The 24,805-nt window shown below is 57.1% G+C and overlaps 10 protein-coding genes across 10 annotated transcripts; 6 read left to right on the top strand and 4 right to left on the bottom strand.

Annotated features, from left to right (window-relative positions):
• Nucleotides 1-76: 76 nt before the first annotated feature.
• On the bottom strand, nucleotides 77-1,935 carry C8Q71DRAFT_733198 (uncharacterized protein). Its single transcript, XM_047922313.1, has 8 exons — nucleotides 1,687-1,935; nucleotides 1,538-1,640; nucleotides 1,216-1,476; nucleotides 971-1,147; nucleotides 876-895; nucleotides 646-787; nucleotides 515-598; nucleotides 77-458 (listed from the first exon to the last, which is right to left on the bottom strand). Exons 1-8 carry the CDS (start codon nucleotides 1,713-1,715, stop codon nucleotides 237-239), a joined length of 1,038 nt encoding a protein of 345 aa, XP_047783566.1. The 5' UTR covers nucleotides 1,716-1,935; the 3' UTR covers nucleotides 77-236.
• Nucleotides 1,936-3,975, top strand: C8Q71DRAFT_733201 (dolichyl-diphosphooligosaccharide-protein glycosyltransferase). The gene is made up of 6 exons (XM_047922314.1): nucleotides 1,936-2,225; nucleotides 2,276-2,386; nucleotides 2,444-2,957; nucleotides 3,007-3,154; nucleotides 3,219-3,436; nucleotides 3,504-3,975. Exons 1-6 carry the CDS (start codon nucleotides 2,000-2,002, stop codon nucleotides 3,700-3,702), a joined length of 1,416 nt encoding a protein of 471 aa, XP_047783567.1. The 5' UTR covers nucleotides 1,936-1,999; the 3' UTR covers nucleotides 3,703-3,975.
• Nucleotides 3,976-4,386: 411 nt separating this feature from the next.
• On the top strand, nucleotides 4,387-5,723 carry C8Q71DRAFT_733206 (adenylate kinase). The gene is made up of 4 exons (XM_047922315.1): nucleotides 4,387-4,745; nucleotides 4,815-5,022; nucleotides 5,151-5,336; nucleotides 5,393-5,723. Exons 1-4 carry the CDS (start codon nucleotides 4,592-4,594, stop codon nucleotides 5,625-5,627), a joined length of 783 nt encoding a protein of 260 aa, XP_047783568.1. The 5' UTR covers nucleotides 4,387-4,591; the 3' UTR covers nucleotides 5,628-5,723.
• Nucleotides 5,724-6,280: 557 nt separating this feature from the next.
• Nucleotides 6,281-9,144, top strand: C8Q71DRAFT_733209 (uncharacterized protein). Its single transcript, XM_047922316.1, has 7 exons — nucleotides 6,281-6,685; nucleotides 6,745-6,979; nucleotides 7,055-7,295; nucleotides 7,352-7,976; nucleotides 8,031-8,163; nucleotides 8,230-8,531; nucleotides 8,593-9,144. The coding sequence occupies exons 1-7, from the start codon at nucleotides 6,623-6,625 to the stop codon at nucleotides 8,752-8,754; spliced, it is 1,761 nt and encodes a 586-aa protein (XP_047783569.1). The 5' UTR covers nucleotides 6,281-6,622; the 3' UTR covers nucleotides 8,755-9,144.
• A 427-nt stretch (nucleotides 9,145-9,571) lies between these two features.
• Nucleotides 9,572-11,183, bottom strand: C8Q71DRAFT_733211 (uncharacterized protein). Its single transcript, XM_047922317.1, has 7 exons — nucleotides 10,945-11,183; nucleotides 10,697-10,888; nucleotides 10,585-10,649; nucleotides 10,285-10,537; nucleotides 9,856-10,230; nucleotides 9,698-9,802; nucleotides 9,572-9,635 (listed from the first exon to the last, which is right to left on the bottom strand). The coding sequence occupies exons 1-5, from the start codon at nucleotides 11,090-11,092 to the stop codon at nucleotides 10,049-10,051; spliced, it is 840 nt and encodes a 279-aa protein (XP_047783570.1). The 5' UTR covers nucleotides 11,093-11,183; the 3' UTR covers nucleotides 9,572-9,635; nucleotides 9,698-9,802; nucleotides 9,856-10,048.
• A 612-nt stretch (nucleotides 11,184-11,795) lies between these two features.
• On the bottom strand, nucleotides 11,796-14,320 carry C8Q71DRAFT_733216 (LETM1-domain-containing protein). Its single transcript, XM_047922318.1, has 8 exons — nucleotides 13,725-14,320; nucleotides 13,524-13,667; nucleotides 13,341-13,475; nucleotides 12,813-13,289; nucleotides 12,581-12,766; nucleotides 12,363-12,527; nucleotides 12,002-12,293; nucleotides 11,796-11,942 (listed from the first exon to the last, which is right to left on the bottom strand). The coding sequence occupies exons 1-8, from the start codon at nucleotides 14,142-14,144 to the stop codon at nucleotides 11,851-11,853; spliced, it is 1,911 nt and encodes a 636-aa protein (XP_047783571.1). The 5' UTR covers nucleotides 14,145-14,320; the 3' UTR covers nucleotides 11,796-11,850.
• Nucleotides 14,321-14,779: 459 nt separating this feature from the next.
• On the top strand, nucleotides 14,780-17,471 carry C8Q71DRAFT_733220 (heat shock protein 70). Its single transcript, XM_047922319.1, has 8 exons — nucleotides 14,780-14,876; nucleotides 14,927-14,975; nucleotides 15,029-15,290; nucleotides 15,340-15,415; nucleotides 15,467-15,543; nucleotides 15,594-16,612; nucleotides 16,663-16,866; nucleotides 16,923-17,471. Exons 1-8 carry the CDS (start codon nucleotides 14,823-14,825, stop codon nucleotides 17,180-17,182), a joined length of 2,001 nt encoding a protein of 666 aa, XP_047783572.1. The 5' UTR covers nucleotides 14,780-14,822; the 3' UTR covers nucleotides 17,183-17,471.
• A 46-nt stretch (nucleotides 17,472-17,517) lies between these two features.
• On the top strand, nucleotides 17,518-19,330 carry C8Q71DRAFT_206814 (uncharacterized protein). The gene is made up of 5 exons (XM_047917010.1): nucleotides 17,518-17,925; nucleotides 17,993-18,580; nucleotides 18,637-18,674; nucleotides 18,739-18,982; nucleotides 19,052-19,330. The coding sequence occupies exons 1-5, from the start codon at nucleotides 17,565-17,567 to the stop codon at nucleotides 19,225-19,227; spliced, it is 1,407 nt and encodes a 468-aa protein (XP_047783573.1). The 5' UTR covers nucleotides 17,518-17,564; the 3' UTR covers nucleotides 19,228-19,330.
• A 580-nt stretch (nucleotides 19,331-19,910) lies between these two features.
• On the top strand, nucleotides 19,911-21,115 carry C8Q71DRAFT_733226 (ATP12-domain-containing protein). The gene is made up of 5 exons (XM_047922320.1): nucleotides 19,911-20,170; nucleotides 20,229-20,437; nucleotides 20,488-20,588; nucleotides 20,642-20,835; nucleotides 20,896-21,115. Exons 1-5 carry the CDS (start codon nucleotides 19,918-19,920, stop codon nucleotides 21,060-21,062), a joined length of 924 nt encoding a protein of 307 aa, XP_047783574.1. The 5' UTR covers nucleotides 19,911-19,917; the 3' UTR covers nucleotides 21,063-21,115.
• Nucleotides 21,116-21,703: 588 nt separating this feature from the next.
• C8Q71DRAFT_206889 (uncharacterized protein) lies at nucleotides 21,704-23,820 on the bottom strand. The gene is made up of 3 exons (XM_047917011.1): nucleotides 23,159-23,820; nucleotides 22,022-23,108; nucleotides 21,704-21,962 (listed from the first exon to the last, which is right to left on the bottom strand). Exons 1-3 carry the CDS (start codon nucleotides 23,719-23,721, stop codon nucleotides 21,753-21,755), a joined length of 1,860 nt encoding a protein of 619 aa, XP_047783575.1. The 5' UTR covers nucleotides 23,722-23,820; the 3' UTR covers nucleotides 21,704-21,752.
• Between the last annotated feature and the right edge of the window lie 985 nt (nucleotides 23,821-24,805).

Genomic DNA, 24,805 nt, shown 5'->3' on the forward strand with positions numbered 1-24,805 from the left:
GCGCGCTGACAAACCTGTCGCCGGCCCAGATTCAGGGTTAGGGCTCCGGCGTCCCATCGTTCCCACGGCCTCGTCGTTTGAATCGCAAGTCACGTTCGATATAAACATTGCGGAAGCAAAACACACAGCAATTAATGTGGGCGAGAGAGAAGACATTAATCAATCGGTATCATGAGTTATTTCTGAGCAAGTATAACAATGCAAGACACTGATGTACCCAGCCCAGGTGTTCAACTTCAGCACGCCAAACTCGAGGCTGCGATTTTCGCGGCTGCGAAATGCAGCCCAGCGTGTAGCACTGTGTTGTATCCGATGCAGTGAAGACTGTAGCACGGAACACTCCATACGCCCGCGTCGTAGTTCTTCCGAATAGCCTCCACTGTTAGCTGGTTGATCGGAAGCTGGCTGGCCTTCCCAAAGACTTCGCTTTGTACTCGGCGTACGAAAAGCGTTTTCGTCTAAGTTGCGTTGAGTATTGACGGTCTGCAATCGGAGCGACTCATGATGCACTTACTTCCTCGTCGAGCTCCATCCACTCCGACAAATGCAAGTCGGAACCAGGACAAGGGGCGCTACGATAGCAGCCTACGTAGCACCACTGATCTTATTCAGTGGAGTAGCGAAGATCCAGGAGAACCCATTCACCTGATTTTGGCCCGTCTCAACGATGAGCTCAAACTCCCGGTCTCCCACCATCACTCCCATAGGATGGAACCAGTACCCTGACTTCGCCCAGCCCGGCACGTGGATCGGAAGGGAATGCGGCGGACGAGGAAGGTAGAATAATCTACAAATCCATAAGGCCCAGTTCACGGTCAACGTTGTCCCGTCAGACTGGGCGTGCGCTAGTCAAAACAGAGGTTAGGTCAACTCACAATTTGCCAAGCATAGCCTCCTGCGAAGTCCAAGATGCATCAATGAGGATCGCGGTCACACAGCGGAGTCGGACTGCGGCGGTGCTGTGACATACCTGGGGTATGGCCTTGATCCACGCTTGACCTTGAGCGTTGGTGCATGTTATCGGCCGCGGGGTGAACCCTTCCTCGAAGAGGACTACGTTCGTCTGATTGAGCTGCTCGAACCTCTTGTGTCTTGTTTGACGCGCTTCCGCAGCCAGAACCGACGCCTCGGAGCGAAACACGCCTATCTGTGACGAGCACCGCTCGTGCGCATCGCAACGAGGACTAGAAGCGAATTATACGCGCGTCCACACACCTGGTGCTTCAGGACGGCCTGTTGCTGCTCGGCCTCCTGGGCCCGTTTCTCCAAGGCCGCCCTTTCCTTCTCCAGGAGCACAGCGCGGTCCTCCGGATCCGGGTCTCGGAGTGGATTTTCCTGCTTGATGGGTGCGAAGCATCTGGCCAGCTCCTCATCTGATGCCTGACGCCGTCGCGTCTCTTCGCGGACGAGCTTGATGAGCTCGTCGACATTGTTAATCTCCGAGGACGCATCGGCGCGTTTCATCTCGAGAACACGCTGGAATTCGTTGGCATTGAGCACGCGTCAGGTAACAGACCCAGTAAGACGCGTCGCGTACCCGTAGAGCAGTGATTTCGCGCTGGGCATCCTCATACTTGTTCTTCCAGTACTTGGCGGTCGCCTCATGTGGACAAGCAGAGCCCGAGCTCGGAGGCATGTCACTGTAGTGATTAGGAGGATGCAATTTTGGAGCTAGTGCAGAAGTACCGAGTACAATGCGCGCTTGAACGGCGCATCCCGCAGATCTACATTGTTCGCCGCCGAGTTGTACATAACAACCTTCCCGCGCTGCCAATGGCAGTTCCCACTCGGCCATGTCTCAAAGAGCGTGGTCTTGTCAATGTGTAGAGCGTCGTCGTTCATATGAGATCCCGTCATGTCGACAGTTCTTTCATTGCATGCAGAGGCATATTGAACCAGGGCGAAGCAGCGCGACAACGACTCGGAGGACAGTCACAAGCAGGCTAAAAATAGGCGTCGCGCTACGCGCTGCGTGTTACGTAAGCGCATACCCCGCGAAATGTCTACGTGGTCAGTCGCGCGGTGGCTGCAACTCATCCAGCACTGGCAACTGCGCAAGCGGTGTTTGCATTCTTCTGCCATGGTCTCGCCATGGAGGTTCCTTTCGTTCCTCGGCTTTGCAGCGGCGGCTCTCGCTAAGTCCAGCACGGGCAACTCGGTCTTGGTCGTGCTCGACCCCGGATCGAGCAGGGACAACTTCTCGAGGTTCTTCGACGGGCTTGAAGGTGTGTGATGTGCGACGTGGTGAAGGACGCGGGTTGACGTGTGTTTGTAGCGCGGGGGTATGAGCTGACGTTCAGGACTCCTAAGGATGCGCACCCCGCTGTGATTGAGCATGACCATCCTGAGTATTCTCATGTAATTCTCTTCGCGCCCGAGTCTAAGAGTGAGTTGGATCTTGCTTGACGTGCTTGTTCTAGCCTACTGACAACTGTGTATGAAGCATACTCTTCGGACATCACTCCCCAGTCCTTGGTCACGCTCCTTTCAAAGAACACAAACCTGCTCATCGCAGTATCCCCCAAAGCGACGCCCTTGACGTCCTTGGCAGCGGAGTTCTCGCTCATCCTGCCACCTCCAGGCACGCCTCTGGTCTCGCACTTCCCTGAGCGCGATACCCCCGCGACCGTAATCCCCGTGGACGTCTCGCCGTCCAATCCGGTACTCTCAGGCAGCCTGCCGCCCGTGTGGTTCTCCGGCGTCCCCTTCGCGTTCAACAGCAACCCACACATCGTGCCTATTCTGAATGCGCCACCGCAGAGCTTCGCCGCGGACTCAGACGCAGATTCGGGTGCGGACGCGGTTGTGGAGGCTGCGGACAAGGGCGGCGAGGGCCTCTGGGCGGGTAGCTCTCTCGGGCTCGTCGCTGGCTTCCAGACGCTTGGTGGTGGACGTGCTACCTGGGTCGGTGGAGTAGATCTGTTCAGCGATGAGTACGCGCAGAAGCCTACGCTTGAGTAAGTCAACCATGTTCGGTTCATCGCACCGTCTTACGCGTCCCTGCAGCGGAAATAAGCCTGGTAACGAGCAGTTCGCTGCCGATGTGGCAGCGTGGACTTTCCAAGAGACGGGTGTGCTGCGTGTTGACGGCAGCACGCACCACCACGTCAACGAAACCACGCCGCGGGACAGATACACGATCAACGATCGCGTCGTGCGTCCGCTCACCTCATATGTGCCGTGGATCGCGCTGAACCCGGTGCCCGCATCCGTTACAGACGTACACGCTCCGCGTGTCGAAGTACAACCCGACGTCGGCTGAGTGGGAGCCGTACTCTGGCATCGACGGCATGCAGCTCGAGTTCACGATGCTGGACCCCCACATCCGGACCGCGCTCCAGCCGACGCCCGGGGTGCCCGGCGAGTACTCGCTGACGTTCCGCGTCCCCGACCGGCACGGCGTGTTCAAATTCAACGTTGACTACAAGCGAAAAGGGTGCGTTCCTCCCTGCCATCTCGAGCGAGTTCCGTGCACGCGTATTGACGCGCGACGCCGCCCGCAGCTGGTCCTACCTCCAGAGCACGACCGTCGTCCCGGTCGTCCCGCCGCGGCACGACGAGTACCCGCGCTTCCTGAGCCCCGCGTGGCCCTACTACGCCGGCGCGATCAGTACGAGCGCCGCCTTCCTCGCGTTCTGCGCGCTGTGGCTCGCGGGCGACAGCGCCGAGCCGAAGAAGTCGAAAAGCACGAAGTCTGACTAGCGTGCAGCGTGCCCCCCTTGTATGGAGCTTGACTGTAATTTAATTATCCATGCTGGTGTTCTAGATGGGCGACACATGCGGCGACGTAGGGTCCGTGAAGAGTCGGAGGCAAGTACAATCATAGACACTGAGCGCATGTGAGTTGCAGCGGCGGGAACGGTGACGTAGCGCGATTTAATTGCTTTCAAGAAGCATGCTGTCAAGATGCTACACACACGCGTCCACAATTAAGTACAGCAATGATTTGGCGACGATACCAATGGCGTCTTCTCCCACTCCACTGACCTCGTTCGCGGATCTCAAACCGGAGGTACTACGTTGGCCTGCTCTCGAGAAGCGTTTCTTCAAATCTCCGAGTTGCACCGAGAGAAGATGTTTGAGTGTATATGATATTCTGCGCCACCACAACTGTCAGCCTGTTGTTCTCTGACGTGCGTGTCAAGTGAATAGAGTGAGTACTGCGTGGCACTGGCATGACGGGCATGTCAAGTATTTTGGGGGGTACGATTCATTCCTCCCTGAATCCCGAGGACGGGTCGAGTCGGAACTGGGACATGCAGTGCTAGCCTCAGTTGGAAGCAGTCTCTCCTTGGCATCTACTTTCAGCATGCTAATCCCTGCGCGAATTCAACTCATCCGTCCAAGTGCGTGCGACGTCGAGTAACGAGCCGCCACCTGTCGCGCAGCCACCGACGCGTCTCCTTGCGTCTCCGATCGAACCCGCGCAAACTGCCGAGCCCGCCACCAGCCACCGCAGACTCGGGCTCGGGCCATTTCGCGGCGCCGGTAAATCCCACACGTCGTCGGTCGAGTTCCCGTCGCCCGAGTCGTCCTCCTCCACCTCCCAGCCTCAGGTCCACGGCGCCCGCACGCACCGCCCACAGACACCATGGCAGGCTCCGACGAACTCGAGTACCTCAAGTCGCTCGTCTCGCAGCTCAACGCGAAGATCCAGGCGTTGGAGACGAAGGCGAAGGACGCGGTCACGCGCAAGACGCCAGCACAGCAGCTCCGTACCATCCTCATGGGCCCGCCCGGCGCAGGTGCGTGTGCAGTGGGTCCCCGGACCTGCGCCCCCGCAGGAACGTGCTGAATGTGTTGTTTGTGTGCAGGGAAGGGCACGCAGGCTCCGCGGATCCGTGAGGAATTCTGCGTGTGCCATCTGGCGACGGGCGACATGCTGCGTGAGCAGGTGTCGCGGAAGACGAAGCTCGGTGTCGAGGCGAAGAAGATCATGGACGCCGGCGGGCTCGTCAGCGACGACATTATGGTCGGGATGATCAACGACCAGCTCCAGCACAACAAGGCGTGCCAGAACGGGTACGTCATGTCGTGAATTTGTCCGGATCGTCTCGGGGTGCGGCGGACTGCCTGCTGCTGTTCCTGTGCACTCCGAATCTCGGACGGGAGCGCTGTGAGTGTTGTTGTTGACACCTGTGTGCGCTCAGATTCGTGCTGGATGGATTCCCGCGGACGGTCCCCCAGGCCGAGAAGCTCGACGCCATGCTCGCAGCCCGCAAGGAGAAGCTGGACCACGTCGTGCAGCTTGTCATCGATGACCAATTGCTCATCTCCCGCATCACTGGCCGCTTGATCCATCCCTCGAGCGGCAGGACGTACCACAGAGAGTTCAGGTGAGTTCAGGACACCCTTCTCAGGCAAAAATAAATTTCATGACGTGAAAATCTAGCCCTCCGAAGAAAGCGATGGTCGACGACGTCACGGGCGAGCCGCTCGTGCAGCGATCGGACGACAATGTCGAGGCATTGCGCAAGCGCCTGACGGTGTTCCATTCGCAAACGGGACCGGTGATTGAGTACTACAAGCAGAAGGGCCTGTGGAGACCAATCGACGCGGCGCAGGCACCAACACTGGTGTGGGAGAACTTGCGGAAGGTGTTCACGTCGCAGCCTCCAAAAGCGTAGTCGGCGATTGTCGATGAATGTATATGTTTTCGAGCGAAGGGTGTTATGCACTGCTTCTCTTGCATATCTATGAGCAACATTGTCTCGCAGAACAAATCGTCCATGCTCCCGAGCTCATGGTACGTTGCAGGGCGCTCACAGAGCGAACCAATGATGAGAGCGAGGGCGTGGTTGTTGCCTTGGGATGAAAGAGTACAGGGCTATGGCGCATGCCGTGCAGTGCCTACGGTGAGTAGGACCCGCCTGGGCGGGGAGCACAGCGCAGAGTTTAGGTTTGTCGATGGCCCTGATGATTGTCGAGCTGCATAGGCGCACTATTCAGATAACGGGGGAAATGCGCCGGTGCCAGAGCGTCGGACACGGCGAGGATGAGGATGAACATGGGCGCAGGAGAGTTAGCGGAGACGCCGGATGCAGCTAACGGCATAGCAATTGGTTAGCACCGATCGCGCGTCGGTCAGGTGGCATCGACTGCGTCCGCGGACTCGCGTCCGTGCTCGCCTGCCACGCTGCGAGTTTCCATTCCCGGACGCGGGGGCGCGGCGGGCTCGAGCAGTGCTGCTGCAGTACAGGACGCGATCACAGCCAGGTGCGGGCGGTCGTGCGCGCGGGCGGGTGGCAGCGGCCCGATGCGATCGCGTGCCGGGCGCCCAAGATCGGGTGCTCTAGCGCTGCTCGAGACGCGCGAGGAGGAGGCCGTCGCGCCGTGGTCGGTGTCTCGCGGAAGGACGCGAGGGTCTGTTTCAATTCGCGATCCATGTTCTCTCATTTAAATGATCGCGTCCGACAACATGAGCCTGTTCTGCCCCGCGTCCGCACACATCGCCTCCCTCGCTGCCACCGCCGACGTCTTTACGACACACGAACGGCGCTCCTCCAATCACCAACGACACTTGATGTTTTGATACGCAGGGCGCTCAGACCCTCCTCAAAAGTCTCCATTGCACTATCCCTCTGAACCGTGTCCCTCCCCGACATTGCTCTCTCCTATCTCCATGAAGACCGTAACGCCCCTCCAGCGCGGCATGGCCTGTCTGTGCTGCCGCAAACGAAAGATGGTGATCGCCGTTCATCTTCACGTAATCAACGTCAAGCTCGCGCTGACAGCAACTGCTAGAAATGTGACGGACTGCGGCCTGTCTGCACGCAATGTCTCAAGACTAATCGCGGTGCCGAATGTCAATACCACGAGAAGAAACATGTCAGCCGCACCCAGCTCCTCCAGCAGAAGGTCGCGAAGCTCGAGGCGCGTCTGCGCGAACTCGAGTCCGAGCAGGCAGAGTCGTCCGCAAGTGGCTCGAGCTTGTCCCCATCGCCCTCGCCGCCATCGAACGACACAATCGAGCTCACAGGTAAGTGAGACAAAGCCCCGCATCGCGTCCCGTAACGATCATCGGTGGCGGTGCTGACGCGAAGCGCCCGTCCAGATCCTCTATCGGGTGCTGTGGATGCATCGCTCGACTGGGATCAGGATTTCTCCAACATCAACTTGACGCAGACCATCCCAACCTCACCGACAAATACTCTATTCCCTGGCGAATTACCCTGGCCCACTAATGCCATCAAAGTAACTGATGAGCTGACTATCGCGGGTTGGTCTGCAACGAGTTCTTCTGGCTCAAAATGGTGGGAGGATCGATCGACCTTCTGCAAAAATAAGCAGCAGCTGTATGTGTTCATTCCGCGCGTAACCGTCGTCTCCCGTACTGACATATCCTCGCCAGCCTCGAGATATTCTTTTCGCATCGGCACCAATGCGCATTCGACTGCCACCTTGCTAGGTTCCGTGCATCCCTCCACTTCGCCCCACCGCACCAACCTCACCCCGCACTGATGGACGCGATTTACCTCATGGCCTGCTACTTCTCACGTTTACCGCACCTCAGCGAGCTCGAAGCCTACTTTCTAAAACGTGCGCTGGCCGGGATTTCCGAAGCGCTGCATCAGCAGGACAGAATGGTTCAAGTGCTCCAGGCTTCGTCACTGATCGCCGTGTACTTCTTCTGTCAAGGGCGCGTCCTCGAGGGCTACTACCACTCGTCGACGAGCGCGCGACTCGCGATAGACGTCGGCCTCCACCAGATTCGCCCCACGACTGAGTGGTCGGACATCCAGTCAGGCCTCGGCGGCGCAGGCATGTCCGCGTTCCCGACCGACGCGACGTTCCCGCTGCCCCCAGTGAAGGACCCGGTCGAGCACGCGGAGCGCGTCGCAGCGTTCTGGCAGATATTCATCGTCGATCGCGCGTGGTCTGTCGCGACCGGTCTTCCGTCGGCACTCCCGGATGATGACCACCCGCGGACGCAGATTGCGACGTCCTGGCCAATGGGCATCCTCGATATGTCGATGGTGAGTGCCTTCCATTCATCTTGTGATTGTATATGGAGCTCACCAAGGTTAAAGAGCCCCGAGGCGAATATCAACCTTCCAGCGCTCGTCGGCTCCTCAATGTCGGGAGGCAGCAGCGGCGCGAGTTCCAACGTGACCCTTCGAGCCAAGGCGGTGATGCTATTCGAACGTACCGCGCGCTTCGCATGTGAGTGCCCTCTGCTGCCCACGAGCCTCCGTAGGACGCCGGCTGACGCTGGGCTACCATTGGCAGCGTCTTCGAGGAGCGAGTCGGATTGGGCAGGGCAGCGGTCGCTCGAGATGTCCCTCGCGCAGTTCTCCGCCAATCTGCCTGGGATCAGCCGGCATACGAACCAATTCGCGCCGACGCGTGCGGACGTGGACTTGGTCACGATCCACACTCTTATCTACACCGCTACGATCCACCTCCACCGGGACCACATTGAGGCGCAAACGCAGTCGTTCGAGAAGTGCCTGTACGCGGCGAGCTCGGTCGCGGCGTTGGTGCGTGAATTGAACGAGGACGATTACGCCTTCCTCGACCCAATCAACAGCGTAAGCACTCTGTTACTTACTGCACCGTTGGCGCTCGCGGCTCACCCACATGGTTCTTTAGACGTGTTGGCGCTCTGTAGCGGATGTCTACGCGCGCATACTTAACGGCACGCAGATCGAGCTGCTGCAATACGACTCAATGGCGATTACGAACGAACTCGACGTTCTTCTCGCGGCCATGCGCCGTCTGGCGCTCTTCTTCCCCGTAGCCGCCCTGCCATGACCCACCTCTGCCTCATGAATGGACAGCCCATGCGATTTTCGCTTGTAGACGTACTAATAGAAGACTTCTATTGCTAATATCATCTCAGGTCTGGGCGCGCTACTTAGGTCATGTAATTCCATCTCGTTATTTCCGGGTTCTGTGAGTCTATACTGTTCTGTTCTGCTATTCCTGCATGTCCGCATCTGTGCTATGTATAATCAATATGCTCGCTCACGACGCGACCACCACACTGTATCACATACTTCAGCATACACTGTAATACCTGCTGCAATCCATTCGCGACCCCTGCATTGCTATGCCATAGATTCAAAGATGGCCCGATGTCGACTTCGCGAGGCCGTGCTCCGGATCCTCGCAGGAGCGTCGTCTGATAATTGTGAAACCACTTCTACTCCTCGCTGAGATCGTCCGCAATGTGATGATAAGTACCGTAAAGATGATGGGCTCTGCCACGCGCACCGGTGCACATCCTTCGTGCGCGTCCGTGGCGTCCGCGAGACACGGCTTCTCCGATAAGTCGGGATCCCCTGGTTTGCAGGCGCCCGCGTAGGAGGTGAACATCCTCCGACCTCCACTGATCTGCGCCCACGACGCCCCTGCCGCCGCGGTGCCGACCCGGCGGAACAGATCTCTCCTCCTGCAATCTGTATGCATCTCAGAGATAAGACTCACAGACAATCGTTGCTCGGGGACCCTGTGGGACCATGCCATGTAAGGCTGGCAGACACCACGATTCTGGGTACATTATGTATTCATTCCGATGTGAGAATTTCAAGTAAGTAGTAAAAGTGGCATCATGAACATACGATCATACCACAACGAGGTCGTCATCAACGTAGTTGGGTTATCCTTTCTCCATAGGACTAGAAAGGCATCCAGTGAGTCATTTTCAAGAACGACCCTCGATCGTGTCAGACTCACTTGTTGGGCCTCGAGCCAGCCAAGTAAGGTACCAGGCTCCAATTGCTAGGCCAATCCAATGACCGCAAAGCTTGACGGAAATCAGTTTTCCGCCGTTCGCGGCTAAAAGCCCACCGGCATATAACTGGTATCAAACGATGTCAAATACTGGTACACAATCATCTTATACCTGTACACAAGGGGGTGGCAGACAGTTCACACCGAGAACAAAGATACAGATGAAAGCTGACAGTGCAACGACAACGTCCAAAGGGCCTCTCCAAATCAGACAGATGTGGTATTTTCCAGTAAGGACACCCACTCCCAGTAGTTGATACGGTCATCGGGCTGCAGGCTCCTCGCGTAGTCGATGAGGTCGAGCAGGAATGGCTCAACCGCTTGTCGTGCACGAAGATCTTCTATGCCTAGTGGCTAGGAAGTCACTTGATCTGTCTTCAACACCGTCAAAGTCGTTGCCAGTGGCCTCCGCGTGCCACGGCGGATGACTCATGAGTCGGAAGGCAAAGAGGGAGTATGCCAACGACTCCAAGTCATCGGCCTTCGTATACGTACCTGCAAATGGGCAGTCAACCACTATCAAAGGAAGTATCGTGTTCGGGAACCTACTCTGACCGCGAACCACCCTGTCAGATATGTAGGTCCACTCAGGCGTGTGATACTCGCAATCGACCATGGGGTGGTACCCATTTATGCGGGCCAGCCCGAAGTCAATGAAGGTAGGTCGAAGGTCGTCTATCTGACGCGCATGAAGTGCTGATGCTAGCTCCGGCGGTTCACGAAACGACGGCAATCCGATATTTCCGGGATGTATATCGGTGTGCAAGATTCCTTCGAAATGCATGTGTCGCATCCTTATCATCTGAAAACAAACTTAGCCAACGAATGGTCACCACCGCGGAGACTCACGAGTTTAGCGCCTATAGCGGCCGTCACAGAGGAAGGAAAGCGCGGCGGCTCTGGTAACTCTGGCTCTAGGGATTCTGTGAGTCGTTGAACACATACGTATGAAAAGGCGTACCGTGGTCGACAACCAACTCATCGAAAACGACAACAGGACGCAAGATCAGCCCCGCCAGAGTGGAATCCGTTCCATAGTCCAACATCTGTTCGCAAACGACAGGAAACCCGCATAGCCGCTGGACATGGCCATACACGAAGCCTTCCCATTGAATGACGTTCCAGGGACCCTTTTTCAAGACAGCCCTTCCGCCTTCGGTCATGCAGACTGCTGAGTATAATCTGACGACGTGCACTGATAGAACATACCAGCGATCATCTCGATGGTGTTGCGGAGAGCATACTCCTTGCCGCTGAGCTTGCATTCAATTGTGTAGTCCTCGGAGCTGAGGTCCTCGGAGGTGTCGCTATAGTGGATTTTGACATAGGTATGAATGACAAGGGAAGGAGACTGCATCGATGGGAGGAATAAGGGTAGTAGGATGGCACAGTGCTATTTGGTTGAGCTTGTCAGCGAGTGCGGGTGTTCCTATTACGAAGTACATGCTAGCTACTTACCGATTGTTGGATGTGTCGAGGTAAAGGGTGCCGTGAAGGTCCAACAACCACTGGGCCTGACAGCGGCGCTCACAGCGCACGGCAGGTAGCCGGCGTGCGTCCAGGACAGCTACTTAGATCATTCTGTGGGACGGTTGGCCAACCCCTTCGCCCGCACACGAGGCTCTAGCGCCGTACGTTCGCCGCCCTCGCTGTTTCGCGACTCATAGACTCGTGTAATCCGCGGACTTGTCCTCCATGGCGATCATGGTCCAATCATATGTACACCTGTTCGACAGCATAGAGCTTCGGTGCGAAACCGGACTCGAACAGTGAACACTGCGTGATGGGCCTCCTCGCAGTAGCGCGTGCTGAACTTGACACGGACGTATAGCGGCTTGCTGTCCACCTTCGTACGAGCACGGAAGACCCTCTTGTCCTCGGGTGCTTCCTCCGCGTCTTCAGTCGCTCCTACATGAGTTAGTCTCCTTAGAATGTCAGGGAATTGAAATTCGGGGGTGCATTGATCAGTTGTTGGCGGGACGATCCTCCCTGCCGCCGGTAAGTGAATAGAAACGCACAGATTGATAGTGCGAAGCACACGTGTCTGGAGAGGGTCAATCTCACAATCGAAAATCGGTCGTATTAGGTCTAGGCTGTAACAGGTAAGGGCGCAGATCACTCCTGCACGATATCCTCCTTTCTCGGCTTGTTCTTGAGTTCGTTGCCCTGTCCAATGAGGGACTGTGCTTCGTCATCGAGAAGCGTGCCTGCGCGCCAGAGACCCTGTCAGTGATCGCGTTCAGTACGAGACGGGATATCCTCGCACCTAGACCTTCCTCCCGGACCAGACCAAGGACGTGCTCGAGCTCTACGAACCCGTCCTTGTCCACGTCCAGTTTTTCGATCACCTTGTGCCCCACCTCCTCGTCCGGCTTGTGCTTAATGACGGCAAGCGCCTTCTCGAGGTCCTCCACCGAGATCCGGCCCTGCGGATCACACGAGATCATCTGCAGCGAGGAGCCAACACGCGCGTCGTAGTCGGAGAGCTGTGCGTCGATTTTGGTGAGCATCGATCTGATGCGCTTCGTCAACGCCGCCGCTGGCGACTTTGGATCCTGCTGGTAACGGCCGGGCGCAAGTCGGATCAGCGAGGGTTTCGTGTGACGATGGTCAAGGCCGTGACGTACCTCCTCAGCCTGCATGTTCTCCTCCATGAGCGCGTGCAGCTCATCGCGTTCCTTGAGGACAGAGGACTTGGACGAGAGCACAGACAGGGCGGCAGCGAGTTCCTTCAGTTGCTCTGTGGTCATGCGAGCATCCGTCTCCTTTTCGGCAGCTCTCTCAGGTTGAAGCTAACGCAATTACGTTCAGACGTGTTCGCACGATAGTAGTGTGTCCGACTCACCTCAGTCTCAGGCAGCAGCATCTCTGCAAGACGAGCTTCCTCCTCCCTCTTCGCCCGCCGAGCGTCCTCTTCCTTCTGCTCTTGCTCCTCCTCATCCTCAATGAGCTCCTCCTGTTGCTGCAAGACCTCGAGCTTCTGCTTGAAGCTCGCCTTGTCCGACTCGACTTCCAGTTCGGCTTCGTTAAGCTGTGCTGTATTAGTAGACGCATGTTCTGCAATGACTGGACCATACCAAGTTGTCCGGCAGACCAGACAGCACGCTCTCCAAGCTCTGGATGATCGCGGTCTTGCCGTCCTCGTCTCCAGGCTTCTTGTCGAACTGGAATGCCCTAGCAAGGACAAGCAGGACACCGCTGACACGGTTGTGCAGATGCAAGGTGATCCAGGTCGAGAGCTCCTCGCGCAGGCGGGCGGGAGAGACACCGCTCGTCCGGATACCGCGGCTCTGGCACGCGGCTTGCAGTTCAGACGTGCTGAGGTTGTCGACGCCCTCCATTTCAATGAGCTGGTCGTCGCGGCGGAGCTCCGTCAGTCGCTGGCGGATGTTACCTCTGAGGAAGTTGTCCGTGCCGAAAGCATTGATGCCCATGTAGCGACACATGGAGACAAGTTGAGGACGGGAAAGGTTGTCCAGTGTTAGATCGTCATCAAAGAGGCGGGCGACGTTGATGACATCCGTGGCAGAGGGGGATTCTCCGGTGGACCGAACCTATTGAGTAGTTCATACGACTGTATGTGCTTAGCAGAGGAAGAGACAGACCTTGCGGAAGAACTCCTTGAATGCCTCGCTGCCCACGATGTGTGCATTGGCCTTCAAACCCGACTCTCGCAGCGTCTCCTGCAAGAACTTCGCCATGTCCAAACGTACACGGAGAAGTTTCCGCTGCTTCTCTTGCTATTCGGAGCTCAGCATGATGCGACGGAACGATCTCAAGACGCTTACAGCCGCGAACTTGTCCTCAAATGTAGACGGGAGCATGTTCGGGAACAGCTTCAGGGCAACCGGAATCAAGAACTCCATGAACGGCACAACTACGAAGACCGCAAATGGAATGAGTCGCAGCAAGTCTTGCGTGGTACGCTTGAGCTACTCCGGTCCAGCTGCATTAGACGAGTATGATTGATACATAGCGGGACTTCGCACCTGTCTGCGTTCTCTCCTGGTCAAGATTTCGCCGTGCAGAATCTTCCACACAAGCCGAGAGGAGATGCGGACTTCCGCACCGAGCAGTTTGCTACCATGCCAATAGTGCTGCGCCTCGTGCTTGACTTTCTTCCATACCCTAGTCGCTAACGGTGCGGCATCCGTCGGCTCTTTAGGAGTAGGAGGGGTGGGCTTGGGTTCCGCAGAAGGCCCTGTCGCAGAGGTGGAGGCGTTCCTAGCATTTTCGGATGACGGGCGAGTACTCTCGTACCGTCTAGAGAACGCAGAGGCTGCCAGCGGCGTTAGCGGGAGATGTGGGCTCCGGCTGACGGCGAGCACGCGAAGGGTCACAAGCTGGTTCTGGCGACTAGCAGTGCGAGCAAGGAGAGCGGGCGACGTTCTGGGAAGCCATACAGACATCAATCTCGATGATTAGAGCCAGTTCAGCGGCGGATGAGAGTAGTGTGCGTAGAGTTAAACGGGCTGGAGAGAGGCATGCAGCCACCGCAGACGCTGAGTGACGCTCGTCGGCGGAAGGCTGTTTGCGCGTATTGACCGCGCGTAGGCGCACAGACGCGTCGTCGCGCCGCGCGTGCGTGTTCCGTCTGTCCACGAGCACGGACGCGTATTCTGGCCGGCACATTGTCTGCGAGCCTCAGGCATGACCCAATATAGGCTACGCGATACAGGGGGCTGCACAGCGCTACTCACTTTGGAATGTAGCACACAAGTTTCGCATGCCAACCATTGGGCGACGAATTTCAGACTTCCGATTGGCTCTCGCTCCCAGCGAATCGTAATGCAGAAGGTGGCATTGGGCTCTGCGTCGACTCTGCATGCCGACGGACGGTGCCCTCGACGGAGGCAGCGCATGTGTCCGCAGCCCGCCGTGATTGTAAGGACAATGCACAGTAAGCTATCCGGTGAATACAGCATACAATGTGAATTTCCCGGCTCAAAGTTGGTAAGACACGGTTTCGGCCGACAACCCTCAGAACGTTCGGGAACGCCCGGGCGCTTATGTAACGCATTACGCTCTCAAAAATTGAGAGCGGCGCGCCCACACTTACTCACCTTCCTCATCCATCCTCCTTCGCCATGTTCACCGCTGCTCGTTCCCTCCGTTCTGTTGCCCGCGCTGGCAACTATGCTGTGCGTACACCCAGGCTGTCTGAGCGTGCTGAAACTGACAGAGATTACAGGGCATCCCGCGGTCCATGATCGCGCGGAACATGAACTCAAAAGTCAATGGTGCGTATACGTGTCCTCCTAAACCTCGTCCAAAGTCTCATGCGGTCATGCAGGCCCCGTCGTCGGTATTGATTTGGGGACAACGAACTCTTGCGTCTCCGTTATGGAGGGCAAGACGGCGCGTGTCATCGAAAACTCCGAGGGCGCACGAACAACACCCTCCGTCGTCGCATTCACAAAACACGGCGAGCGATTGGTTGGTCTCCCGGCCAAGCGTCAAGCTGTCGTGAACTCGCAGAACACGGTGTTCGCGTTCAAGCGTCTCATTGGTCGTCAGTTCAACGACGCGGAGGTGAAGACGGATAGGGAGCACTGGTGCGTAGCATTGTCATCGGTCACGCCGAAGCCTCTAACTTGCTTGCAGGCCTTTCAAAGTCGTGTCGAAGTCTGATGGTCGACCTGCTGTTGAGGTAGACAACGGCGACAAGAAACAGGTCTTCGTAAGTTTGTTCCCGGTTGAGTCCGCTGAACATTCGCTCACCAGGTTGTAGTCCGCAGAAGAGCTGTCCTCAATGGTCCTTGTTAAGATGAAGGAGACTGCCGAGCAGTTCCTCAACAAGAAAGTGAAGTACGTCGTGCCACGTCATGCTCATCGACTTGATGCCAATATGTTCGCAGCCATGCCGTCGTTACTGTCCCTGCGTACTTCAATGACGCACAACGGCAAGCAACGAAGGATGCAGGTCAAATCGCCGGCCTGGATGTCCTGCGTGTCATCAACGAGCCGACCGCGGCTGCCCTTGCCTACGGTCTCGACCGCGTGGACAACGCTGTCATCGCCGTATACGATCTTGGTGGCGGTACCTTCGATATTTCCATTCTGGAGATGCAGAAGGGCGTCTTCGAAGTCAAGTCGACTAACGGTGACACCCACCTCGGTGGTGAAGACTTCGACATCGTCCTCGTTCAGCACATCCTGAACGAGTTCAAGAAGGAGTCTGGCCTCGACCTCAGCCAAGACCCCATGGCCATCCAGCGTGTCCGTGAGGCTGCGGAGAAGGCGAAGATTGAGCTCTCCTCGACTTCGCAGACGGAGATCAACCTTCCCTTCATCACTGCTGATGCCTCTGGTCCCAAGCACATCAACCTCAAGATCCTCCGGTCGCAGTTCGAGGGATTGGTCAACGGCCTTATCTCGCGGACCATTGACCCGTGCAAGAAGGCGCTTACGGATGCAGGCGTCAAAGCGAGCGAGGTCAACGAGGTCATCCTCGTCGGTGGCATGACGCGTATGCCCAAGGTCGTTGACACCGTCAAGACCATCTTCGGCCGCGACCCTAGCAAGGGTGTCAACCCCGACGAGGCCGTTGCCATCGGTGCCTCGATCCAGGGTGGTGTTTTGGCGGGCAACGTCACGGACATCCTGCTCCTCGATGTCACACCGCTCTCGCTCGGTATCGAGACCCTTGGTGGTATCATGACGAAGCTCATCCAGCGGAACACCACCATCCCGACGAAGAAGACGCAGACCTTCTCGACTGCGGCTGATGGCCAGACCGCCATCGAGGTCAAGGTCTACCAGGGCGAGCGTGAGCTCGTCCGGGATAACAAGCTCCTCGGCAACTTCAACCTCACCGGCATCCCGCCGGCGCCGAAGGGTGTCCCCCAGATCGACATCACGTTCGACATTGATGCTGGTACGTTACTTCATCTCGTTTGCGATGTTCGCAGCTGATTGATTTCGTAGATGGTATCGTCCATGTCAATGCCCGCGACAAGGCGACTAACAAGGACCAGTCGATGACCATCGCTTCGTCATCCGGTCTCAGCGACAAGGACATTGAGCGCATGGTTGCTGAGTCTGAGCAGTACGCCGAGGAAGACAAGGCCAGGAAGGTCGTCATTGAGGAGGCCAACAAGGCCGAGTCTGTCTGCTCGGATACCGAGAAGGGTACGTTGCCGCTCATAGAGATCCTTGGAAGTGGTCACTCACATTCGGTGTTTTAGCTATGAACGAGTTCAAGGAGCAGATCGACGCGACCGAGAAGGAGAAGGTCGAGAAGCTGGTTGCTGAGCTCCGCGAGATTGCTGTCAAGGGCCAGGCTGGCGACGCCACCATCTCTGCTGACACCATCCGGGAGAAGATCAATGAGACGCAGCAGGCGTCCCTCGGCCTCTTCCAGAAGGTCTACGAGAAGCGCAACCAGGAGGCGGCCAACGAGGCCAAGCCGGAGGACCCCAAGCCTGAGGGCGAGAAGAAGGATTAAGTTCCCACTCTTCCCGTCGTCGTCTTCATCTTCCTGCATTCGCTGCTGCATGCTTCATCGTACGCACACGTCGCCTCCCGCTCTCGCATCATGACCTCCTTGTCACGTCTCGTCGCGCATGTCCGTCGGCATCCAGTCCTTCACGAATCGTCCAGCATAGAGCAAAAGTAATGTTATGCACGCTATTACTTTACGTCTCGTCGCACGTTATCCTCGTCACGGCTTAGTATACATATGTAGTTAGTACCTGAACAATGACCACCCCACTCTCAGCATTGCTTCATTTTGACTTCGTTTGTGTGCGGCGGTTTTGAGAAGCTCTGATCGATCGGAAGACAAATTACTAGTAAACGCTACTTGACCATCACTGTCGCGAGCGGAAATGCCGACTGCAACTGCTGCTGCCTCCACCTCTGACCTCCATGACCCGAACAGTGCTGCATACAAGAAGGCACGGCGACGACACCTAAAAGCTGCACGTAGTCGGCAGCACGCTGAGCATGAGACCGACTGGACGCCCTTCCGGGCGGCGGAGAAGAAATACAAGGCTCGCTTCCCTCCCCCGGACCTCTCTGATGTTCTCGACCTCGCTACCTTGAATACATCTCGTGCGGAAGAAGTCTTGAGAGGCGCATGGCATGGGCGAGCAGACGCGGTAGCGTACAGGGAGATCGAGCTAAATGGTGACAACGATGCGGGTCCTTCGACTGGCAGAAGGGCGTATATCTTCCCTGACATACCTGGTACGCACGTTCTCTCCCTACTGGGGACTCAGCTTCTCAACTCATCTACTGAATGGGCTTCGTCCAGGTCTAGTCCTGCTGCCGTCCTTCGTTGACCCTGAAGGACAGCGGCGGCTCGTGCGTTGGGCTCTATGCGAGCAGGCCTGTCACCCGAATGAGACGAATCTCGATACGCACTATGTCCTCCCCGAATCCGGTCTATGGAACAAGTACATTAGAATACGCAAAGAAGAGTGCGAGGATGAATCCGTTCAGCCCCGCGCAGCCCTCTATTCGAGTCCCACTGAGTCGGCGGCGGCTGAAGCTCCTGGTCCGCGAAGACTAGTGTCCAACGAGCCCGCGAGCAAGGAGAATTACGACACCCTCTCAAGTACGCCGAAGCCTCCCGCCGCACCGTCACCCTCCGTCCAGCCGCTCCGCGTGTCTGCGCTAGTACCAAGACTCCGTTGGGCGAACATAGGGTGGTCGTACCATTGGGGGACGAAGCAGTACGACTTCTCCAAGGGGAAGGGGACGATCGATCAAGGAGTGCGCTCGGTGTGCAAGCGAGCGGTACGGGCGGTCAGGTGGGATCGGGTTTTTGAAGACGATAACTCTACCGCTGGCGATTGGGGCGAGGACGGCCCTGACTGGGACTCATGGCATGAGACGTACGGTGCGTAGTGGCATCAGAGTGTATCATGCGCTTCTCATCCAATGGGGACCATCCAGAGCCGGACGCGGGGATTGTCAATTTCTATCAGACGAAGGTAGGATTGTCCGGTACGGCGCCTCGACGGTGTATGCAGCTAAACGCTCGCCGTTCGATCTTAGGACACACTCATGGCCCACGTTGACCGTTCCGAAGTGTGTGCAACGTCACCGCTAGTCTCTGTATCGTACGTGCTTGACCTCGTGCCTGGACATCTCAATCTCAGCGCAGAATCTGATAGTCTAGGATGCGCGGCAGTATTTCTCATCGGAGGTCTGACCCGGGAGGTCAAACCTACCGCAATACTACTACGCTCGGGTGACGCGGTTATCATGTCTGGTCCTGCTTGTCGGCGCGCTTATCACGGTCAGTAATACGATGCTGCATCCAGAGTGCTGGAGTCGTCGTTCGCATTGGCTAATTACATGTCGGCAGGCGTTCCGCGAGTACTGGAGGGTACTTTGCCGCCTCATTTGGAATCGGGCACGGACGGAGATTGGGCTGTCTACGAAGAGTATCTGCGCAATAGCCGGATCAACGTGAATGTGCGTCAGGTCTTCCAGAGAGGGTTTGATCCTACTGCCCCCACTCGACACGCAGGCGATACGTAGATTCTATACGGCGCTGTGCATTGTACAGTCCGGACTTATGGCGTTCCGACCTCTATACGCATCCTAGTCGCATTTACATCACCCGTATATTCTCGGACGGTGGTCGCGGCAATTCGACTGAGCAAGCGCCATTTTGCACAGGCTCGGCTACGTTGGCTGCTGCCTACGGACGGACGAACTATTGTTGTGTTCCGGGCACTACCGCAATGTTACGGGGCCACGATCCCGGCGTGCGATGTCTTCAGCATCATACCGTGAAGGCACCTCGTGCGGGTCAACGTGCAGCCCAGACAGTGTCAGGTCGTTCAAATTGGGCAGCATGCCGGGCTACGGTTTTGATACATCTGCAAGCAGTCCTCGGTTCTATCTTACAGCGTGGACACTCCTGTTTGAGCTTCGACGAGTTGGGGGATACTATGAGGACATGGCTCTTCGTTGGAAAACCCCATCGGAAATCCACTTCCTCCCTTATTGAGCGGCGCGTACTTAGCGGGACTGCCAATTTGACCGTCCTCAGCGTTACTTGTGACACTGTAAGGCGATCTAGTTGGATGAATGAGCGTTCTGAGTCATTGGATCGCTCATCCCAGCTGCTGTATATCATGCTTTGTCTATGCGATGAAAGGCCCATACATGCCCAGTACATGCCTGACAGTTCTGTTCGACGAACTAGTGACTTGCAGTATACGTATGTACTACGGCTGCGCGTCTATCCCAAGAAGCTTCGCGGCAACTTCGCGGGGTTACAAATCTTCATTCCATATCGAGTTGGCTCGACGACTTCAGACTGAGCGACCATCCATGCACGCCAGTCGCCTCGCTCGTTCGCTCGCCCCTCTGCTCGCGTCGTCATGTAGACGCACCGTGCAGCATCGTTTCGTGCGTGTCCCTAGACGATATGCTTCAGTGGCAACTCCAGGGCCAGCAGTCACCGCGACAAACCGTAAGGCAGCGGTCTAGCTTCAGGTTTGTGTGGTACGCTGAGCAACTGCGTCTGTCAGGTGCTGAAGCGACGTTGAAGCGGTTCTGGAAAACAGTGGGCATCGAAGAGCGCGAAGATGCATTCGCCGTCACGCTGGACAAGCGACCTTTGCGGACACCGGGCGGGAAACATATGCTGCTGCCGAAGAACAAGAGACTCGCCGCCACTTTAATTGCCTCGGAGTGGGAGAACCAGGAGACACTGCTCAAGCCACATTCATTGCCGATGGTACGTGTGTTTACTACCTGTGCATGCCATCTCGCTGAGAATTCGGGCAGACGTCCATTGCCTCCAGGGCTATTGACGCTTTCTCCGAGGAGCAGACTCGGGCAGAAGTACGTGGACAGCTGCTCAAGTATTTCGAGACGGACACAATATGGTGCGTTTCTCTCCATATTCACCGCCATCTGAGGGTTGACGGCCATCCTTTAGCTTCCACCAAACTCAGCCAGCTGCCATTTTGAAGCTACAGTCAGCTCACTGGTGGCCAATAATCAATTGGGCGCAGTCCACCTTTGAAATCGGCATCAGCACGACAGACTCGCTCCTGCTTCCCCCACATCCGCAAGAGACCTACGAAAAACTTGACAAGCTGATGTCAGGGTTTGACGCGTGGGAGATGGCTGGTATGTCGTTCTCGACGTCCTTTTCTGTTCTTCGTCGTTGCTTATGTGTCTGTGAAATAGCTATGGAACGGATCACTTACACATCCAAGTCGTTCCTGATTGCCCTTGCTCTCATCAAGAGGCAAGTTACGGCAGAGGAAGCAGCACTCGCGGCTCACGTTGAGGTCAATAGCCAGATCGAGCTTTGGGGTGAGGTAGAAGATTGTGAGTGGTTCCGTCTTTCCTGAGATCTTCGGCTAGGCTGACTCCCCGAGTAGCTCATGATGTGGACTACCACGACATACGGAGACAGTTGGGTAGTGCTGCATGTCTCATCTCCAACCTATAGATCAGGCCCGTAATTGACAATGGGTGGCAGAACCGCCGAGGACTGTCATCCACCTTGTTGCACTCACGTCAGTAATTGATGCGTGCTCACAACACAACAAAAGGCCTCAGCGTTGATGCCGCCGACTTATTGTCTTCGTGGTTCAAATGCATACTGAATTGAACACGTATGCAGATCAACTACCTTATGGGCGAGCTCAAGGCATATGCTGCGCTTCGCGATCCAGCTACGGGAATAAAGGTTCGTGTTGCTTCCTTGCAACGTCCAACAGTGTCAGTATCCACGTCAACTGTCTTTGCGTTAGCCGGGACCATACGAGCGGATCTGGAAATCCGACCAACTGGGTCCTGGTGCTCTGGAGTATGAGACTGGAGTCCGACCTGCTCTCTCAGTCTGCGTCTGGATCCATCCGCACACATATTCTATGTAAACTTGATGTAAACTGCGAAAATCCGGGGATGTGGGCCCTTGTATGTGTAGTAATACAATGAAACACGGGTAACATATGAAGTACAAGTATCCTCAGCACCAAACACCCTTCAGTACACTCTAGATAGACGTTACATAGGAACAGCAGAAGGTTCGTGGATCACAGTACATGCCTGGCCGCGAGGAGCAGCTCGAGGTCAGCGTTCCTCCGAGGCGGCCAACCGAATTGCTGAACACGGAGCGGTACGCATCTGGGCTTCCACACCTCCGGGTTGTCGCTGTCGTCTCGGCCGCCTCCAGGTCTGCGGGGCATGCCCCCGCCGAGGCCCATCCACATGGAGACAGGCCAGAGAGGCATGCTGCAGACGCTCTGCAGACGATCATGTTAACCTCTGGTTCTAGTCAGTGTAAAGGAATAAGCGTGCTCACGTCGGAAGCGCAGACTTGGTCGCATCGCAGCCATTCGGTCCAGTCGAGCCACTCCATGAGGGCGACGACGCGGTCCTCCCAGCCCGCGATCAGCGCTTTAATTGAGTCGATGGGAGCATGTTCGTCGGCCTCCATGCTCTCTACAAACATACTGCCGTAGTCAGAACAGAGCCGGCTCAGCACGGTCTCCACGCTCACGCGCAGGAGCTCTTCCTGCGGGGTCAGGCGCACGCCTGAACGATGCGTAACGGTTGTAGCAGCGTACTTACATCGCTCGAGCGCCGAGGTGTTCGTCCCCAGCGTCACGAACGGTACAGACCATCCAGCCGACATCGGGCTCGCCTCGAAGAACGACGTCCACGCAGTTGAATCCGGCGCAGATGTGGTGTCCATGTACGGATTGAGCGGCGAGTACGCAAGGCGGCGCACGGCGAGGATCGTCTCCGTAGCATTCACGCTCGCGTCCGCGCTCGCATTGCCGAGGAACGCCCTGAGCTGCATCGTCCGCCCCGCCCACTCCTCGACCACGTCTCTCGCGAGTGTGTTCCAGTTCATGCCGCTTCCCTCCCCGGCCGGCCGGCTCAGCACGTCCTCCACCTCCCGCACGACCGCCGCTGCGTCCTCGTCGGAGATGTTCAGCCACGCGCGGTGCTCGCGCATGCCTTTCTGCGACGCACGCGCATGCGCGAGGCTCTCGTAGCGCGGGTTGTAGAACGTCACGAACGAGCCGAGGTCGAGCGCGACGTGTGGCTGCGGGGAGAGGTTGCGCACGGTCGCGGCGCGCAGCCATTCCGGGAAAGAGGTGGACGCGAAGGGAGAGGGAGGCCCGGAGAAGGGCCCGCCGTGCGGGTCGCGGCCGGGTCCGCGGCGGGGCGGCTGTGGTGGGTCTTTGTTGGGCGGGTCGTCGGGGTCTGCGGAAGGAGCAAAGTGATCGGGACGGTCTTCGGGCGGACGACCGGGTCCGCGACCGGGGCCCCCTGGCCACGGAAAGCCTGAGCCGTTCCAGTACGGTGTCCCTGGGGCGGTAACGTTTAGGTAACTGACGAGCTGGATGGAGGGCGACTGAAAGTCGCACCACATCAGTTCGCTATGGACGGGTGAGCAAGGCACAGGAAGTAGGAACGTGGAAGGACGCACAAGCCGGCGTTCATGCGCACGATCCCTTCCACGTTGAACTTCCGTGCCCATTTGCAGAGTCCCCTGAGACGTCTGTCTTCACCGAAGACGCCCCCGCCCTCCATGGGGGTGTTATCGCCCTTCCCCTTCCCGCTGAGAATGACTTCCTGGCTATCCAGCCACCCGGAATCGCTCAGAGATGCACTCATACCGTCGAAGTAGATGACCTTGACCGGTCGGAGGGTCTGGTACGTGAGCATGAAGGTGAGGCCGCGCCCGCCCATGATCCCGTAGCTCATCTCGGGATCGAAGGCGAACCATTCCTCCGCATCTGGGATGTCAGGATCCCTGCGTGCATGGTAGAGGAGAGTGAAGGGCTCCAGTGTCCCCGGGACGATCGTGTGCCCGTTCCAGTGGTAGGTGTTGGGCCATTGCTGGAGAAGTCCAGATAGCGCGTTGAAGATGAATGGGGCGCTCGAGTTGTCCGATGGTATTTCTAGATCATGTGCAGGCTGCACGAAAGGTTGCTGGGCAGCGAGCGCGACGCCCGGGAGGAGGGCCGCGACGATGCGGAAAGGAAGCATGGGCGTGTGTGGGAGGCATGGTGTGCGATACAGTAATGTTACTTATCGCAGTCTGCGGCAGCGCTCCTCCTCCGCCCGCAGCAGCTCGATCGAGCAATCCGGTACGCGGGGGCGTGACCCACTGACCGCGTCGCGTTCTGGCTCCTGGTGGCAGTGTAATGACGCGCCGTATCCGGCTTTGTGGTTACAGAGTATGGGATGGTATGCAGAGGAGGAGGAGGTCATGCGCGAGGTCAAGAAGATGACGCGCTCGCCGACGAGGCGGTCACTATCGAGCTCTATCGGACTGTTTGGCGAGAGATGCTGTACCCGACGGAGGACAAATGTAGACTGGTCAGACCGGTCATGTCTCAGAGACTTCATTACGGATGAGAGTCCTTGAGCAAGTTACTATACGGTGAAGCGCGTACTTACCAGCACTGATCAGCCTGAATGGTGATGTGAATCCGTGCTCTTGCGTCTGCCTCATTTCGGTTCAACTACCTGTATTGATTCGCAATGCCTCTCTGCTTTTTACGCATTGTATGTAAAGTGAGAAGCCGCGCAACGTGTTCATGTTCTCGCCTGCAGGTGGGTGCCTGGCGCGGCTACGCGTCGGTGGCGTGGGTGTCGCGCTTGTGGCGGTTGACATAAACGCGCTCGACGCGTCAGACTGGTCGTGGTCGCGACTCGCGAGGATCACCCGCACAGTCGTTGCACAGTCGAATGATTTATCCTCAAGATAAATTCATCTCGAGCCCTCAGATCCCAATGTCTGCGAGGCACCATCCTCTCTCAGAATATCGTCATGTAGTAACCGTATGCTCATGCCTGGCGTCACGGTTTGTGCCACCTACATGATACAATCCCTGAGTGATATACGCCTGTCTTGGGCAGCCTGCCGATAAACTTCAGCAGCATTATTCCACCTCCACTCTGGACGCTACGACTGTCCAAGGAATAGTTCGGCATCGAGAGGAGCGCCTCGTACGAGTTCAGCTGGCTCCTTCCCGCCTTCCTGTCATTACGCATGTTGGGCGCCTATACAACTGGAACGAGTATTTCATTTTGGTCCGGCTGCGCCCTTTGTTTCTTGTTGTCGCAC

This window comes from Rhodofomes roseus (genome assembly GCF_022264815.1).
Source record: "Rhodofomes roseus strain CIRM-BRFM 1785 chromosome Unknown C8Q71scaffold_2, whole genome shotgun sequence".
In the NCBI taxonomy this organism is placed as follows: domain Eukaryota; kingdom Fungi; phylum Basidiomycota; class Agaricomycetes; order Polyporales; family Fomitopsidaceae; genus Rhodofomes; species Rhodofomes roseus.

Coding starts and splice junctions, on each gene's coding strand:
- C8Q71DRAFT_733206 (XM_047922315.1), top strand. CDS start 4,592: ATGGCAGGCTCCGACGAACTCGAGTACCTCAAGTCGCTCGTCTCGCAG. Junction 5,023..5,150: donor AACAAGGCGTGCCAGAACGG/GTACGTCATGTC, acceptor GTGTGCGCTCAG/ATTCGTGCTGGATGGATTCC. Junction 5,337..5,392: donor ACGTACCACAGAGAGTTCAG/GTGAGTTCAGGA, acceptor GTGAAAATCTAG/CCCTCCGAAGAAAGCGATGG.
- C8Q71DRAFT_733216 (XM_047922318.1), bottom strand. CDS start 14,144: ATGTCTGTATGGCTTCCCAGAACGTCGCCCGCTCTCCTTGCTCGCACT. Junction 13,668..13,724: donor CCAGGAGAGAACGCAGACAG/GTGCGAAGTCCC, acceptor GGACCGGAGTAG/CTCAAGCGTACCACGCAAGA. Junction 13,476..13,523: donor TTGAGGACAAGTTCGCGGCT/GTAAGCGTCTTG, acceptor AGCTCCGAATAG/CAAGAGAAGCAGCGGAAACT.
- C8Q71DRAFT_733201 (XM_047922314.1), top strand. CDS start 2,000: ATGTCTACGTGGTCAGTCGCGCGGTGGCTGCAACTCATCCAGCACTGG. Junction 2,958..3,006: donor GCGCAGAAGCCTACGCTTGA/GTAAGTCAACCA, acceptor GCGTCCCTGCAG/CGGAAATAAGCCTGGTAACG. Junction 3,155..3,218: donor ACACGATCAACGATCGCGTC/GTGCGTCCGCTC, acceptor CATCCGTTACAG/ACGTACACGCTCCGCGTGTC.
- C8Q71DRAFT_733226 (XM_047922320.1), top strand. CDS start 19,918: ATGTACTACGGCTGCGCGTCTATCCCAAGAAGCTTCGCGGCAACTTCG. Junction 20,438..20,487: donor AGCCACATTCATTGCCGATG/GTACGTGTGTTT, acceptor GAATTCGGGCAG/ACGTCCATTGCCTCCAGGGC. Junction 20,836..20,895: donor TGACGCGTGGGAGATGGCTG/GTATGTCGTTCT, acceptor TCTGTGAAATAG/CTATGGAACGGATCACTTAC.
- C8Q71DRAFT_733209 (XM_047922316.1), top strand. CDS start 6,623: ATGAAGACCGTAACGCCCCTCCAGCGCGGCATGGCCTGTCTGTGCTGC. Junction 8,164..8,229: donor ACGTACCGCGCGCTTCGCAT/GTGAGTGCCCTC, acceptor TACCATTGGCAG/CGTCTTCGAGGAGCGAGTCG. Junction 8,532..8,592: donor TCCTCGACCCAATCAACAGC/GTAAGCACTCTG, acceptor ATGGTTCTTTAG/ACGTGTTGGCGCTCTGTAGC.
- C8Q71DRAFT_733211 (XM_047922317.1), bottom strand. CDS start 11,092: ATGCAGTCTCCTTCCCTTGTCATTCATACCTATGTCAAAATCCACTAT. Junction 10,650..10,696: donor TGAGTTGGTTGTCGACCACG/GTACGCCTTTTC, acceptor CAGAATCCCTAG/AGCCAGAGTTACCAGAGCCG. Junction 10,231..10,284: donor CAGGGTGGTTCGCGGTCAGA/GTAGGTTCCCGA, acceptor GCCCATTTGCAG/GTACGTATACGAAGGCCGAT.
- C8Q71DRAFT_733220 (XM_047922319.1), top strand. CDS start 14,823: ATGTTCACCGCTGCTCGTTCCCTCCGTTCTGTTGCCCGCGCTGGCAAC. Junction 14,976..15,028: donor CATGAACTCAAAAGTCAATG/GTGCGTATACGT, acceptor GCGGTCATGCAG/GCCCCGTCGTCGGTATTGAT. Junction 15,416..15,466: donor GCGACAAGAAACAGGTCTTC/GTAAGTTTGTTC, acceptor ACCAGGTTGTAG/TCCGCAGAAGAGCTGTCCTC.
- C8Q71DRAFT_733198 (XM_047922313.1), bottom strand. CDS start 1,715: ATGCGCCGTTCAAGCGCGCATTGTACTCG. Junction 1,477..1,537: donor GCGAAATCACTGCTCTACGG/GTACGCGACGCG, acceptor AACGAATTCCAG/CGTGTTCTCGAGATGAAACG. Junction 599..645: donor TTGAGACGGGCCAAAATCAG/GTGAATGGGTTC, acceptor GAATAAGATCAG/TGGTGCTACGTAGGCTGCTA.
- C8Q71DRAFT_206814 (XM_047917010.1), top strand. CDS start 17,565: ATGCCGACTGCAACTGCTGCTGCCTCCACCTCTGACCTCCATGACCCG. Junction 18,675..18,738: donor TCAATTTCTATCAGACGAAG/GTAGGATTGTCC, acceptor GTTCGATCTTAG/GACACACTCATGGCCCACGT. Junction 18,983..19,051: donor TTGTCGGCGCGCTTATCACG/GTCAGTAATACG, acceptor ACATGTCGGCAG/GCGTTCCGCGAGTACTGGAG.
- C8Q71DRAFT_206889 (XM_047917011.1), bottom strand. CDS start 23,721: ATGCTTCCTTTCCGCATCGTCGCGGCCCTCCTCCCGGGCGTCGCGCTC. Junction 23,109..23,158: donor GTGCGCATGAACGCCGGCTT/GTGCGTCCTTCC, acceptor ACCCGTCCATAG/CGAACTGATGTGGTGCGACT. Junction 21,963..22,021: donor ACCAAGTCTGCGCTTCCGAC/GTGAGCACGCTT, acceptor GATCGTCTGCAG/AGCGTCTGCAGCATGCCTCT.